This window comes from Ovis canadensis, chromosome 14, assembly GCF_042477335.2.
Source record: "Ovis canadensis isolate MfBH-ARS-UI-01 breed Bighorn chromosome 14, ARS-UI_OviCan_v2, whole genome shotgun sequence".
NCBI classification, from domain to species: Eukaryota; Metazoa; Chordata; class Mammalia; order Artiodactyla; family Bovidae; genus Ovis; species Ovis canadensis.
Window position 1 is genome coordinate 66,266,392 of NC_091258.1, and position 16,976 is coordinate 66,283,367.

Sequence of the window (16,976 nt, forward strand, 5' to 3'; positions counted from 1 at the left end):
ACTCTGAAATGTTCTGTCCTACTCTCTCTCTACTCTATATGACCAGGGGCTTCCCAAAGACACAGTGATTGTTCAATAATTAATTTCTCCTTCCACTTTCCCCTTGAATCATAGACTTTTACTCCCTTGTTGGAAATAATCCTAACTTCTTTGTCTTTACCTTTTGGAAACTTAATCTATCGGTCCCCTCCTCTAGGAAGCCCTTTCCATCCTCCAGACTGAGACAGAGGCCTTCTTGGGTTCCCCCAGCCCCTGGGCTCCCATCTGAGCCCTGCCCACTCTGGAGCATCACCCTCCCAGGATAGATCTGTCTCTTCCATTGGAATGGGAGCTGTGAGGACAGAGCCAGGGCCGCCATTTGTCACTGCCGGGTCACTAGCACCACCCAGCACAGGGCTTGGCACAGTTCTACTGAATTATCAGGGGGTCATGTCAGAGGATGATGTCTGATCAGTGACACATCAGCCTCACTGTTTTCCTATTTTCTTACATTTTATGAATAATAACAGGGCCTTATTTACATACAATTTGCAAACACTGGGCCAGAAAGGAAGGGAGTGGAGGTTAGACGGGAGGAGTAGGGCCTCTGCAGGATTCGAGGTTCACTGTGCCGGCGGCAGCATCTTCAGCTGCACCTGGTCCCCCTGGGCAAGCGGAGCTGCCACCCAGCCAGCTGCCACGGCCTTGGCCACGCTGTTCCTCTTGGAAGTGAGCGGGGTCTCCAGGGTGAGCGAGGCGTTGGCCATCTCCTGGGGCTTGTTGCTGGCCAGAAAGCGGAGCAGGTGGTGCAGGGCCTTGGCCACATCACTGCGGGCGCCCTCGTTGACGAGGCAGTAGAGGATGGGATCAGCCACGCAGTTGAGGCTGGTGAAGGCCAGTGAGCTGTGATAGGCTGAGAAGACACGCTCCTCAAAGCCACAGTCCCGGGGGCGCCGCAGGTAGACGGCGCTCCGCGATAGCAGGAGCACGTGGTAGGGTGCGAAGCAGACCAGCACAATGGCGATGAGGCTGAGGGCCAGCCTCTTGATCTTGACCTTCTCTTGGCGCTCGGTGGACACGCTGCCCCGCACAGCCCGCAGGATGCCGCGGTACGACAGCAGCATCAGGGCCCAGGGGAAGAGGAAGCCCACGAAGACTCGGTAGAGGTTCATCCAGGCCACCCAGCCCTCCATGGGGAACTTCTCGAAGCAGAAGGTGTGGTTATAACGGTCGCGGAAGAGCTCGTCATGGAACAGGGGTGCCGAGTTGGCGCCCAGCTCCGTTGCCCAGACTATGGAGCTCACAGCCACGGCCGTCTTGACACGACGCAGGCGGGTGAACCGCAGCGGGTGGGCCACGGCTAGGTACCGGTCCACTGAGATGCAGCACAGGAAGGCGATGCTGATGTAGATGTTGGTGTAAAAGATGAACCCAAAGAGCTTGCAAGACCCAGGGCCGTGGATCCAGTTGTCGTGGTGCAGGAAGTAGTCCACCCACAGCGGCAGCGTGCAGATGTACAGCAGGTCAGCGATGCTGAGGTTCATCAGGTACACGCCCAACTCGTTGCGTTGCCTCACCTGGCGATAGGCAGCCCACAGGGCCAGGCAGTTGGTGGGCAGCCCCACGCCGATGACGAAGATGTAGAGGGAGGGCGGAAAGAGGTGGTCCACGCGGGAGTCCACGTGGCAGCCCTCCAATGTGCGGTTGCCCATCCTTGGCACTGGGTCTTTCGGGGTGCTTCCCCTGGCCCACGGGGGCTATGGGGCCACGGGGGGCGGGAGGCCATCAGGCCCCCCTGAGCCCCCTCCTTGGAGGCTCAGGGGAACATGGTGGGAGGCAGTTCACGGGTTAGAGAATGAGGTGGACTGCGAATTGTGGGCCAGACTGGGCAGAGAAGGACAGAGGCTTCAGAGAGAAAAGTTGGAGAAAGGATAGAATTACCACAGGAGGGAGGTTTGGGAGTGGCAGGATTAACACAGAGCTTTGTCAAGGAGGTTTTATAGACCCAACCGGAGCATAAATGGCAGAGTACTGGGGTAACACACGATTGACCAAGGGGAGTGTTTATAGGGGAGATGAAGGCATCAGTGGGCAGTGGTGAGAGAGAGAGATTTGTGGAGGATGTAGAAAAGAAGCGTGGCTATGCTGACGTAACAGTGAGGTGAAATGTACTAGAAGGTGCAGGAAATGTATGGGGTAGTGTTGAGATAGGGTAGTTCACAGTTTGGGAGTGGAGGAGACCAGGCCAGATGGATGGGGGTGCTGACACCTCCTAGGACCCCAATAAGAAATAAGGAAATAAGGGAGGTAACCAAAGAGGCGAAGACCACAAAAAAGGGGGGTGTCCTATGAGGGATGAAAGAGAGGGAAGACTCAGTCTGGGGAATGTGGGAAGGGTTTTAAAGAAACAGGAAAGTGGTGAGTAAGGGCTCTATCAGCACAGGGTAACCAATACAGGAAGTTTAAAGGGACATGGGAGGGGCTCCAGCTTGGTCCTGGTGGGGGCTGAGCAGTTGAGAGGAGGTGGCCCTGCTTCACAGTTCAAAGCTGACTCTGCGGTACCTGTGGGGAAAGAGAACTGCCGTGAGAGGTGTCAGGGACTTCCCTCTGCTCCCCACACCCTTTTGTCATTGACTCTAGTGAGCTCCAGAGGGTAGGCACCTTAATGATGCTTAATCTAAGCAACAGATCACTGAAAACACAGATTTGAGATGTTAGTTATATTTTTTCCCTAATTGTTTCTTTAAAACTTTCTTCCAGAAACCATATAAAACTGGCACAAGTCTCATGTCATGCCTTGGGAAATGCTAAACTAGTCTCACCTACCATATTATAGACATAGAGACAGGGCCCAGAGAGGCTGGGTCACTTCCTTCAAGGATGTACAGCAAGGCAGTGATGGAACCAGGGTAGAACCAGCTTCCTACTCTTAACCCAGGGCACTGAATTCTTGACAATGATGATGATGGTGGTGATAATAACAACTAAAATTTTTTTGAGTCCTATTACATAGCAGACCTTGTCTTTAGCACTTTATGGCTGTGAATTTTAAATTTTCAAGAACCTTATGAGGAAAGTACTGTTATTACCCCTATTTGACAAACTGAGGCAGAGCGCGGTTCAGAGACCTGTCCAAGGTCCTGATAACGGGAGCGGGGGCGAAAATCTTGGCTCTCACCTCCTTTCTCCAGCCTGAACGTCAGTTTTCACCCAAGAATAATTGGACAGAAAGGGGTCGTGGGCTGACAGCCCATGGAAGCACAGCTGCAGGGGACTGGGGCAGGGAGGTTATGAGAACGCAATCGACCAAGGGGGAGCCCTGGGGGCAGTGCCAGGAGTCCCCTCCCTCAGAGACCACCCCCTTCATTGTCTCTTTCCACTTCCCTCTGACTTCCCCGAGTGAGAGTCTTCGGCCTATCACCCCCTGGTCCTGGGGAGATCTTTAACCACAGGGCAAAAGACAGTGTTGGACCAAGCTCTGGACCATTGTCAGCCCCCGAGAGGACGGGAGTGAAGCCCTGAAGTAGAGGCATCTTTAGAGGCCATTCCATCCAGCGGTTTGCATCAGTTTGTAGGCTGTGGAACCACTTAAAAAAAAAAACATATCTCAGCAGGGAACCTCATCTAAGACAGTGAAAAGGGGAAGCTACTCTGTGCTCTAGATAAAAGGAGGTGGAGGGAGGAAGTCCACCTCTGAAGAGTCCCCAGGACACATTTTGAAAACCACTGGTTGAGTCAGTAGGACAGATGAGGAAACTGAGGGGCCAAAGAGGGGAAGAGGGATGAGACCCAAGGCATCCAGCAGGCCCAGGGGAACCTCCCAGGTGCCTGAGCAGCATCTTCCCATGGGAGAATGCTCTGGGCTCTCCCTAACCTCCACACTAAATTCTGCGCCCACGCATGTCTCTGAAACCCTGGCCGCTGCCCACTCTGCTCCACTATGACCGCTGGCTTGGACCTTGCGATTGAGCCTCCCCAAGGCTTTCCTGCCTGCCACTCGGGCTTCCCTCCACTCACTCCCCACGTGGCGGCCAGACAGGTCTCTCTAACATGTCAGTCAGCTCTTGTTATTAATCCTCTGCTTGAAATCCTCCAATAACTTCCCCCATGGACTTGGGACAAAACCCCAAGTCTTCCCCCCAGGTGACAAGGCACTGCCTGCCCAGCCTTTGCAGCCTAGCTGACTTTCGTGCCGACCTCTCCCTCCCCCACCTCAGCAGGCTCAAGGCTGGACCTTCTTTCCAGCCTTACCACCTCTGTCCTTCCTTCAGATCTACTTAGGACTAGCTCCCATACCTCCATCACTTCCTCAGGGAGGCCCTCTGTACCCACAGTCCTGCCCACCCACACCCACACACTCTGCGTGGAGGAATTACAGGAATCACAGAATCTCAAGATAGGGCTCTTCTTTTCCAGGAGGTTGCATCCTATTTGAGGAGAACTTTAGTTCATTCAACATCTGAGTGCCTCCTCTGTGCCTTGCATAGGACTGGACACTGGAGATAAATATAAATAAGACATGATTTCTGCCATTGTAGATGGCTGGTGGGAGAGAGGTACACATGTCTGTGAGGTGCTTTTTGTTAGTTTATTCACAGCTGGAAAAAGTTGTTGTAAAAGTCAAGGCAAAAAAGAAGACTGAGTCAGGACAGAGGCAATGGCTATGAAGTTGACGTTAAAGGGATAGACTGAATAGATTGGGTACTTGGAAGTTCAAGAAGTGAGGGAAATCTGTCATTATTGAAGGAAATTTAGAAAAGGCACAAACGCAAAATGAAAATATGCTTATCCATAGTCCCAGGGCTTCCTTGGTGGCTCAACGGTTAAAAAAAAAATCTGCCTGCCAATGTAGGAGACACGGGTTCCATCCCTGGGTTGGGAAGATCCCCTGGGAGAGGAAATAGCAACCCACTCCAGTATTCTTGCCTGGGGGAAAACCCATGGACAGAGGAGCCTGGCGGGCTACAGTCCGTGGAGTTGCAAAAGAGTCAGACACGACTGAGCGACTAAGCAACTCTCTTCACATCACTTTGCATCCTGTTTGTGTCTGCCTGTCTGTCTTGAATGGACATTTCGGGAGGGCAGGGACCGAGTATTGACTGCTGTAGCTATCGCCAGCACCCAGGACAGGCCCAGCATACAGTAGGCACTCAATAAATGCCTTTGGACTGAGGGAACAGGCATTTGGTCAGCCCATGCTGCTACACAGGCACCCCCTCCCCTCGAGGCAGCAGCACCCCCACTTCAAACTCCAGCGAGTCCCTGCAGGGTCCCAGAGATAAAGAGATGAGGAAGGAAAAAGTGAAAAGGGCAGGCTCTCTCTGTTGCATAATTGACTTTGAAAGGTCAGGGCTGAGTCCCGCTTAGTAAGTCCTACCCCCTGTGGGGTCCTCTGCAACGGAAGGGCTGCCCCCACCTCAGACTCACAGACACTCCTGGATCCTGTGGAGGTGGGAAGGAGGGGGCCTGCTCTGGAGTGGAACAGTGCAATCCGGTCCCTCCCTTTGAACTGAACCACCCCTCCTCCAGCCCAGAACAAATCACTCAAAACACCTCTCTCTCTCTGCCCTTGGTCTCTCCTTCAGCCGTTAAGACTAAGGGAATTACTTCTCATTCAGGAGACTCAGTTTCCCCTTCTGCATGAAGGGGAGGTGGGGCACAACTTTTATATCAGCCGCATCACAGATACAAAAATCTTTTGTACTTCCTGGTGGTCCAGTGGTTAAGGCTCCTGGCGTCCACTGCAGGGTGTGTGGGTTTGATCCCTGGTCTGGGGAACTAGGATCCTGCATGCTGCATAGATTCCCCCCCCCCAAAAAAAAAAACACAGAAGAAAATATCAATTCGATATAAGCTCTTACAGAAAATTGAAGAGGATGAAACATCTCCCAACTTATTCACAGGGAACTATATTCAATATCCTGTAAGAAATGAAATATTCCCTGCCGCATCAGTGAACAAGGATGTCAGAGTCACCAGCAACTGCGGCCACAATGGATGGTGAGCTGGTGAGCCTTGAGGGAACTCAGGAAGAATACCTGCCATCTATCAGCCATCAGACTGCAGCCACTCCCTGTGGTGAGCCCCCCCCAACCCCCAGAAAGCTCAGGATGTGAAAACACAGGATGCTGGCCCCAGATAGCTGAAGTGCCTATCAAAGGAATGATTTCACTGAGCCCAGACTCTTGCATCTTCCCATAACACATAGAAAAGAGCTAAATTCCTCAACTTGGGATATCTGGTTTTCTTTAATTGACAATAATCTGATGTTCAGACTACCTGCCCTTTGTTGTAAAACATCTGTATAACCTGGCTCCTTGGAGCATGTTTTCTCAGGGTGACTTGAGATGCTATCTCCCAGGCTTAAAGTCCTAACGATTCCCACCCAGTAAAATGTAACTCTGAACTTTCAGGTTATGAATAATTTTTTGGTGTGTGAATATTTTCTTAACTCCGCATCTCTGACAAACCCTAATGGAAAGAATATTTAAAAAACAAGAATATGTATAACTGAGTCGCTTTGCCATACAGCAGAGACTGGCACAACACTGTCAATCAACTGCTGTTGTTGTTGTTGTTGTTCAGTTGCTAAGTCGTGTCCCGCCCTTTGTGACCCCATGGACTGCAGCACACCAGGCTCCTCTGTCCTCTTCCATCTCCTGGAGTTTGCTCACATTCATGTCCATTGAGTCAGTGATGCTATCTAACAGTGCCAAAATCAACTATACTCCAATCTAAAAAATAAAATTAATTTTAAAGAAAGAAAATCCCTGGTAGAGGTGATATCATCTATAAATTGTGCAGTGTTTGAACAATTATTACTATTCCACAGGCACTGGGGAGCTGACATGAGAAATGAACCAGTTCATAAGGGAAGGAGGCATTGAGAGCGGAGAAATTCCCTTTGTCCCACCCTCTCAAGAACCCCCCAGTTCTGCTGAGGCTGGGGTGGGTACACAGGCCGGAGACTGATTTCCTGCAGACAAAGGAAATGCACTTCCCATTGCTAATTTCCTCCAGGGGGAACCAGTAAGACACTCGCCCCTCCCTCCTCCGGTCCCTCTTCTTCAACCCACCTGCTTCTTGGGGGATGCTAGGCGTGGGGGAGGGGCATTCAGTCCTCTCTCCTCCCCCACCTGAGATATGCCCAACATCAACCCCTCCACATACAAAGATAGCGTGGGATGGCAGACTCTTAGAACTCCACAATGCAATAAGCCTATATGCCACAACTAGGGGCACAAGGTTATTTGATTCCTATATGATACAGATGGGGAAACTGAGGCCCAGGGCCACAAGGCAGTTAGCTGTCTAAGTCACATGACGTGTCAAGGCTGCCCAGATCCCAGATCGGTCGTTCTTAACGAAAAAGAATGCTTTTCTCTCTTCCCTCCCTGTACTCTTGTTTTTTCTCAAGTCTTTCTGGGGTTCTCAGCCCTCTTTGAGATTCTGCTGAAAAACCCACAGACTCTCACCACCAGAAGGCAAGTGACCTCGGGGATCTTGTGTGCCCCTCCATCACCTGACTCCCTTGCCCAGCACTCTCTCCCCCAACCCCATACCCCCGCTCCCTCCTGGTCCCTGCTGGTCCCTCCCAGAGGGCCAAGGAAGAGAGATAAGTTGGGAATGTGGAGCGATAGTGGGGTGACAGAAAGGACTGTCAGACCCCTGACCCCACTTTGTGCAGTCTCAGCTACTCAAGCCAGGCCCCAGGAGCAACTTCTCAGTCCAGCAAGGCTGAAGGCTTAGGGGTGGGGGGTTGAAAGAGCAAGAGGGAGAGGTAATACAGCCCCCACACAGCTGTCACTCACCAGCCTTGTCCTAGAAGCCTCCAGGTCACCTCTCTCACTCCCTACTTCCCTCCTCTGAAGGCTCCAGCTCCCCTGTCAGCCCCCCGGGGACCAGTCAGCTCCGGTCGGTCTGCTCATTAGGGGAACGAAATGTGATCACAGAGCCTCGCTCCCCACCTGGCGCCCTGGCGGCTGGCTGGCGAGAACTGAGGACAGTCAGGCCACCGTGACCACTCCACTGGCCTCAGTTTCCCCATTTCTACCGAAGGTATCCCCATCCCCCCACATATGTCCCCCATACCACCCAGAAGGGACACCAGGGAGGGTCCTTGACTCTACTCCTCTGATGTTCTAGATTCCCAAGGCTCTCAGATCCTCAGATTCTATTGTTAGTCCAGGCCATGGTTTACTGTTCTATTATTATAACCTTTTAGAACTTTACCTTCCTTCCATTCTATTATTATTATTATGGCGGCTTTCCACACCCCTACCCTTCTAGGTTTCCAATATCCCAGGAAATTCACATTCCAGGATTCTCAAGTTCTATTGTTAGAACGCTCTATGATTAAAAAAAAAATAGTACAACTTTCATAATCTATTATTAAACTCTCAGTGATCATTATCTTTGCCCAGCAAACACGAATCTGTATTTCCCCTTTCTTTTTTACAGATACGGTGAACCCCACTTCCTTTTTACCTCTTCTGGTTTTGTGTTGTTGTTGTTTTTTTTTTTTCTTTTTAACATTCCAGCAGCCTGAAGTTCTAAAATTGTGCAAAATTGTAAAATACTAAGAATTCAATTTTGGCGGGGGGTGGGTAGTCACCACATTTACCTGGCCCCTAAATTCTCTCCTCCTGGTGGGGACACTAAGAGCCCAGGCTGCCTCTCTATACCTGGCCCAGAAACTTTGTCTCATCCCATCCCACTGGATCACATACTGGCTGAGGCTGAGTTATTATTTGTCTAGACACAAACCAAATTATAGGCCCTGTCCTGCAGGAGCAGTGGGCTTCATGGGGAGGGTCAGGAGACAGAGTCAGGCTGGAGTTAATCTCTGCCCCTTCTCCTCACTTCCCTTCTCTTCCCTCCTTTTCTGAAATTCCACCCCTTCCACTCCAACCACCTCTTATCCCCTCTCCCTCTCCACCACCGTGGCTTTAGAAATATTTTCTCTCCTCTGCTTCTAAAAATGCTCCCTCCTGGGTTCCAGCCATTCACACTCACCCTGGCATTCTTCCCTCTTCCCTGTGAAGACCTCCTTCCCCACTTTAATCTGAGGTTGTGGCAGCAAAAGAAGCCAGTACTTTGGATTTGGGCTTCAGTGGAACCAGAGTCCCAAACCAGCCTGAAACTGACTCACCTTGGGGACTTCTACACTTGGGCCTCAGTTTCCCCATCTCTGAAATGGGGGGTTTGGTCTAGCTGGCTCTGATAGCACTTTTGAGCTCTCGACTGCGAACACTGAAAACTGCCAATATTCCAAAGCCCATCTTTTTGGACTGAAGGATTCAAATACCCCAAGACCTTGAACTTGAAGGTTTGAGCTCTCCCAGTCCTCCTTTTGGATCATTCTCACATACTTGGGTCCTTTCATGCAAAGACTTCACATTCAAAACTGATGATACTCTAATTAAAAAATTAATTTAAAAAGAGTTAACATTCAAAACTTCTTGATGCTATGATTCCCAGGGTTTTGGAGCTCCCCCACCCCAGCAAAAAAAAAAACAAAACACCACATCAATCTCTCTCATTTTCTCCTACTGAAACCCGGCCCAGAGAGGACAACCACCCCATCCTCACCCCAAACCTGAAGTCAAGCTCATCCACAGAGACAGAGTTGGGGGGCCCTTGGTGAATTCTTCCCCAGTGGTTTATCGGTAAAGAATCTGCCTGCAGTGCAGGAGAAGCAGATGTGGGTTTGATCCCTGGAGGGGAGGATCTCCTGGAGAAGAAAATGGCAACCCACTCCAGTATTCTTGCCTGGAAAATCCCATGAACAGTGGAGCCTGGCGGGCGGGGACAGTCCACGGGGTCGCAGAGTTGAAGACAACTGAGCGTGCAGGGACACACTGGTGAGTTCAGGAGAAGTGTGGCTGGTGGACGGCCCTGGTCGGGGGTGATGAGGGGTGTGGCCCCCATCATCTTCATCTCTGCCCTCCAGAAAATCCCCCAGCTCTCATCCCATCTGAGTATATATGACATTCATCCCACAGTCGATGCCTCACAGAAATTCCAGAGCTGTTCTTCAGGGTGGTTGAAGGGGGGCGGGGGGGCGGGCGAGGGGCGGGGATGAAGCCGAGACAGGAAGGAGTTAATGGGTGACCCAGCCAAATCCTGGACTGGAGGAAGTTGGGGAGGAAGTTTACCCCCTCCCCCAGCCAGGAATTCCTGAAATTGGAGGGTGGGGTGGGTGCGACCTCCAGAGCAGCGGGGTGACTCTGTTAAGGGGGAGCCCAGGTCACAGCGGTACTAAGTCCACCTGCCCCAGGTGGTAATCCTATTGCCCCCTACCCGACTCCCAGGAAGACCCTCAGCCCAGGGGAAAGTCGGAGAAGGATGGCGACGGAGTGAAGTTGCCAGAACCGAGTCTAGGATACGTGGAGACAGAGACAGAGTCATACAGAGAGATAGCGAGACAGGAAGAAAAAAGGCAAAGAGATGCCCAGAAACGGGAAGACGGAGGCAGAGAGATCCGTATAGACAGAGTTCATCAAGACCCAGGGATACAGGCAAACGGAGTGGAAGAGACGGAGGGGCAGAGATAAAAGATATCGACACAGAGACATCGAGACGGCTAAGGAGAGACACGGGCAGAGGGAGCGGGACCGCAGATCCAGAGAGACATCAGAGACCGACGGAGAGACGGAGACAGACCCAGAGACAAAGTCAGTCGCGGAGACGCGAGGAGAGCCAGCCCCAGAGAGGGGCGGGGACCGAGGCCACGCGGGAGACTGAGGCAGCGGACGGACGCGGGGACGCAGAGCCCGCGACGCGCGCGGGGAGGAGCGGTCGCCGGCGGCCGCGGGACCTGCACGGACCCGGGAGGAACCGGCGCCTACCTGCGCGTGGCGGCTGGACGGGGCGGGCGGCGCCTCTCCCTGCGGCTGGGGGATCCGGGCTCCGCGGCGGCGCAGGGACCCGGCGGTGACTCCTCCCGGCCCCGGGCCAGAGCCACCAGCCGAGGCCCCGCCCCGCCCCGACCGGGCCCGCCCCCGTTAACCCCTCCATTGTCGCTCCCCCTTAACCCCTTCACCCCACTAAAGCCTTCCAGCTCTGGAGAAACCTCACCTGCTGGTGAAACACCCCCGAGTCCTTCAACGTCCCCAGCCTGGAAGCCTCCATCTCATAAATTCCTTTGCTTACCCTCCCTCCAACCCCCGCACTCCAACTAGATCAAGCCTTAAGCTATGCGGAGGTGGGGGACGGGGGTTTAGGGAGACCCCAGATCCAAGTCATTCATTAACTTTTTGGTCATTGCACTCCCACTTCCCCAACGGAGAGAATGAGGGGTCTGTTAGGTCCCCATGCCCATGGTCAGGGCCACCCCTGGAAGGAATCTCTCTTGGGTTTTCCAGCTCCAGCCGTGCCTCTTCGCCAGACTTAGGCTGGTGACCTCTGTGTGCCTCCGTTTCCTCTTCTGATCATGTGGTCTTTCATAGTCCTTTTATCAAGAGGACGTCATACTATAAAGTCTGTAAAACATGACTCCCCCCCCCCACGACCTCCTTTCTCCCTGTTTTATTTGCTTTTCCCCATAGAAAGGGTCCTAACAGTCTGTGTATTCCACTTTTTTCGTTGTTGTTTTTCTAAATATCTGCCTTCCCACTAGGAGGAGTGTCATTTTTCTGTTGGGTTACTTTACTACAGATACATGTGCAATACACGTTGCTTTCAAGGAGTAAATACATGAATGTTAAGTGCTGCAAAAATATTTGCTGATTTTTATGTTATCATCATGTCCTTCATAAACTGATCCATTCTTAGGCAAAGCACTTTGGACAGACCTGGGATGTAACACTCAAAAGTGACAACTAATAAAAAATAATTTCAAAATTTTCTAAATTTTTTTTTTAGAAAAAGTGACAGCTAGAACTTCCTTGGTGGTCCAGCGGCTAAGACTCTGAGCTCCCAATGCAGGGAGCCTGGGTTCGATCTCTGGTCAGGGAACTAGATCCCATAATTCACAACTAAGACCTGGCACAGTGTGGGTTGCGGGGGAGGGGGGGGAGTGACAGCTATTGGGCTTGAAAATTCTTTTTTGTTTATTTATTATTCTTTTATTATAATTATAATATTTATTGGGGCTTCCTCAGTGGCTCAGCTGGTAAAGAACCCATCTGCCAATGCCAGAGATGCAAGAGACAAGGGTTTGATCCCTGGGTGGGGAAGATCCCCTGGAGAAGGAAATAGTAACTCACTCCGGTATTCTTGCCTGGAAAATTCCATGGACAGGGGAGGCTGGCAGGCTACAGCCCATGGGGTCGCAGACTCAGACATGACTGAGCATGCATGCGTGAGCACACACACGCACACACACTCTCTCTCTCTCTCTCACACACACACACACACACACACAATGATAATTATTATTTTGGCTGCTCTGGGTCTCCACTGTGGCATGAGGGCTTCTCTAGTTGAGGTGCGCTGACTTGGTTGCCTCATGGCACGTGGGATCCTAGTTCCCTGACCAGGCATGGAACCTGCTTCCCCTGCACTGGAAGGATGATTTTTAACAACTGGACCACCGGGGAAATCCCTGTTTATTTTGAGAATAAAAATGCCGGGATCTTAAGGGAGAAGCCCAATAAGTTGTCCAAATTAAAACATAAACATTTCCATCACCAGCGACCACTGTTTTGTTTGGGTTTTTTGCTCCCTTCCAGGGCACTCACTCTCTACTTTACCCCCAGAGACACTCCATGCCTTTTTCTTTTTTTTTTTTTTTTACTGGAAATGAGTGTTGCCTGTTCTAGAACTTCATAGAAATGAAATGAAACAGTTCTAAAAAAAAATACTCCTTTCCTCTCGGGGCTCTGGAGGCAAATAGAAAGTAAGACTTAACCAAATACCCAAGTGACCTGCAATGCACACAGGAATAAAAGCTTTTTCCTTCCACCCTCCCTCAAGGGGACAGGCTGAGAGACATACCAATGAAAGTGTCATGAAGAATTTAGCCCCTCTCCACAAATAACCCCATGTAAAGCTTTCAGACAAGTCCTCCCATCAGCTCCTTGGCCACCCCAAGGTCCTTCTAAAGAGAAACTCTGAGATGCCCTGATGGGTGAGGGTCCCTTTCTCTCATGGACTCACCCTAAGTTTATAATGTGATTCAGTTAGGACCCTGGCAGGAAACAGGTAGCCATTCAGAGAGCTTGTGCACTGAATAGCTTCAGTAGCACCAACTCTTTGCCACCCTGTGGGCTGTAACCTGGCAGACTCCTCTGTCCATGGAATTGCCATTCTCTTCTCTGGGGGATTTTCCTGACTCAGAGACTGAATCCAGGTCTCCCACACTGCAGGCAGGTTCTTTACCGTCTGAGCCACAAGAGGAGCTATAGCTCTAGACAGAGAACACAGCCACAGGCAAAACTGCAGGGATGCAGAGAGAGGCCTGGAAAATAAATACTCCAACCTCCTCCCCCACTTCTGACCTTCAGATTTCCTGTCAGCGCTTGTAACGGGAAGAACCCAACCAATGGACTCTCATGCATGGAGTCCACACAGGGCACTCTCACAGTACCCATAGCTGGAGGAGAAAGGCTGAGAGTGACCCCTTGGGTGCACTGTGGAGAATCACCTGCACTCAGTTCAGTTCAATTCAGTCGCTCAGTCGTGTCCGACTCTTTGCGACACTATGAACTGCAGCACGCCAGGCCTCCCTGTCCATCACCAACTCCCGGAGCTTACCCAAACTCGTGTCCATTGAGTCGGTGATGCCATCCAAACATCTCATCCTTTGTCGTCCTCTTCTCCTCCGGCCTTCAATCTTTCCCAGCACCTGCACTATTCTCCCAGAACTTTCTAGGCATATTTTTCCACGCAGGTCTGAGGCTGGGCACGAGGGGGCGCCAGAGCACCAAGACCCAGGGAAAGGGATGCTTTGATGGAGCTGGACCACTTCCTTCCCTAGAACTTGGACAGTAGGGAAGGGTCAAAAAGCTGGAGGACACGAAAGGAGACTTTGACCCCAGGAAAGAAGAGTTTGATCGAAAACCTAGGGGTCTGGAGTCGGGATATGATTGCTGGGCTCTGCCTATCGAATGGGAGTTTTCTGGATGGACAAGTTCAGAAGGGTGCACTAGCAGGGAAGGAACAGCATGTGCTGAAGCTCAGAGGCATGAAATGTCACAGGGAAGGGAAAGGACTGGCGATGCAAGTGGCTGGAGATAAGAGATGGGGACAGGAGATGTTGGCTTAAAAAGGAAGATCAAAAACGAGGGGAAAATAAGGGCAGCTAACATTTAATGACCACTTACTACAGTCAAAGTACCATTCTAAGCACTTCATGAGAATAACTCAGGCTGGAAACTGCCTCTCTGCCTCTGCTAGTTCTCCAGTTTGCTGATTGACCCAACAGATCTTGGGACTTGTCAGTTTCCACAATTGAGTGAACCAATTCCTTATAATATATAAACCCCACTGGCTCTGTTTCTCTGGGGTTTTCTTTGACTAATATACTACTTCAAAACTGAAACTAGATGTTATCAAGCAGGGTATCCTATCACTAATTTAAGGACTTCTTTAGAATATCGTCCCATACCTGAAGTATGTTCAGCCCAGATGACAGAACTCATTGTACTTATTAGGGCTTGTTAACTAGCCAAAGACCAGAGAGCAAACATACTTATATATAAACAGCAAGTATAATTTGGAAATACTGCAGAAACGAAAGGGAATTTATAACCCTTTCTCGAATCCTCCTGAAAAAAATCCATACATGTGATAAAACTGCACACACACATACACACAAGAAGACGTATAAAACAGGTTAAATCTGAATAACGTCTGCAGATTCACCAGGGCCAGTTTCCAAGTTTGACAGTGTAGTATAGTTGCATAAGATGTTACCACTGGAGGGAGACTGGATGAAGGGTATAGAGGACCTCTCTGTACTATGTTGGCAACTTCCTGAGTCTATAGTTATTTCAGAATTGTTTAAGTAAAACCGCATACACACAGAGGTTTCTCAAAAAGTTAAACATAGAATTGACATATGGCCCAGTAATTCTACACCTAGGTATATACCCAAGAGAAATGAAAACATATGTCCAAATAACATCTTGTATACTAATACTAATGTCTGGGCTTCCCAGGTGGTGGTAGTAGTAAAGAGCACGCCTGCCAACACAGGAGATGTAAGAGACATGGGTTCAATCCCTGGGTCACGAAGATCCCCTGGAGGAGGGCATAACAACTCCAGTAGTCTTGCCTGGAGAATCCCATGGACAGAGGAGCCGTATGGGCTACAGTCCATAGGGTCATAAAAAGTCAAATGTAACTGAAGCAACTTAGCACGCATGCATGCGTGTAAATATTTATCACAGCATTATTCACAATAGCAGAAGATGGACACAATCCAAACTTTCATCATGTGTGAATGGCTAACACCAAACCATAAGTCATAGCAAAATGGTTGTGTTTTAAGCAATTAAGTTTTTTTAACTCTTCTTTGAACTCTTTTTTTAAGAAAGTATTTTATTTTTAATTATTTGGCCACACTGGATCTTAGTTGCAGCATGTAGTGTCTAATTCCCTGACCAGGTATCAAACCCAGGCCCCCACCATTGGAAACATAAAGTCCTAGCTACTAGACCACCAGGGAAGTCCTGCTAAACCATTAAACTTTGAAAAGCTTTGTGCTGAAACAATGGATACTGGAGATAGGGGTCTTCAAACTCCCAGAAACGTTGCTGACCCTGCCCTCCGGTGTGTCACTCACCTTGACGTAAATAGGCTGAGGTGGCTGGTAATCTCCATCTCCTGCTCATGTGTTTCCCCACCTCCCTTCCTCTGAAAGAACTCCCCTGCCATTCCATGAGGTGTAGGTGCTGTCAGTCCCAAGTATCATACATCAACCCCTTCCTAAGCAAAGAGATGAGCAAATGACCCAGGCCTGGCCAATCACATGACCCTAGCCCCTAGGCCAGGGATCCCCAACCTCTGGGATCTAATGCCTGATGATCTGAGGTGGAGCTGATGTAATAATAAAATGCACAGTAAGCGTAATGCACCTGAATCATCTCCAAACCACCCCCCTACCCTGGTCCGTGGAAAAATTGTCTTCCACAAAGTCAGTCCCCTAGTGCCAAAAAGGTTAGGGACTGCTGCCCTAGGCCATAGAGACTGGGCACAGGATCCAAGCTGAGCCAATCTGATTCCCCTGGAGACAGGAACACTATGAGGGAAAGACTTCCTCTGCCTTTGTTATCATGTGGCCTGGCAGAATGCCTGCATTCACGGTGTCTGTGTTCTCAAGTGTAAAAATAATCAGCCAACATTTCTAGAAGGCTTTTTATGTGTCAGGCCCTGTCCTAAGCTTGCCGCAGGTATTTAAGTCATTTTCACAGCACCCCTAGGGGGCAGGTGCTATTATTAACTTCTATTTTATACACCAGGAGACTGAAGCCTTGAGAGGTTAAGAACTCCACTCCAGGGGAGAAGCCAGATCCCAAGAGTTCATGAAAGTGAAGTCTCTCAGTCATGTCCGCCTCTTTGCGACCCCGTGGACTGTAGCCCACCAGTCTCCTCCATCCATGGGATTCTCCAGGCAAGAATACTGGAGTGGGTTGCCATTGCCTTCTCCAGGTGATCTTCCCAACCCAGGGATTGAACCCAGGTCTCACTGCATTGCAGGCAGACGCTTTAACCTCTGAGCCTCCAGGGAAGCTCATACTCTCTGATTTAAGTTCATATGCTCTGATTTAAAGCAAAAGTGGGCAAACTGTCAGTACCACTGTGGACCAAATTGTATCTACTGCCCATCTTTGTATGGCCCATGAGCTAAGATGGTTTCACACTTCTAAACACAATGAGAGGAGAAGGAAATGGCAACCCACTCCAGTGTTCTTGCCTGGAGAATCCCAGGGATGGTAGGCTGCCGTCTATGGGGTTGCACAGAATCAGACATGACTGAGGTGACTTAGCAGCAGCAGCAGCAGCCACATGGAACTTTTCCATCATGGGTACAATGACAAAGTTTCTAGAAA

General features: G+C 50.3%; 1 protein-coding gene across 1 annotated transcript; it reads right to left on the minus strand.

The window, feature by feature from the left end:
* Nucleotides 1-473: 473 nt before the first annotated feature.
* On the minus strand, nucleotides 474-10,968 carry GPR4 (G protein-coupled receptor 4). Its single transcript, XM_069549201.1, has 2 exons — nucleotides 10,830-10,968; nucleotides 474-2,541 (listed from the first exon to the last, which is right to left on the minus strand). Exon 2 carries the CDS (start codon nucleotides 1,689-1,691, stop codon nucleotides 603-605), a length of 1,089 nt encoding a protein of 362 aa, XP_069405302.1. The 5' UTR covers nucleotides 1,692-2,541; nucleotides 10,830-10,968; the 3' UTR covers nucleotides 474-602.
* Nucleotides 10,969-16,976: the final 6,008 nt, after the last annotated feature.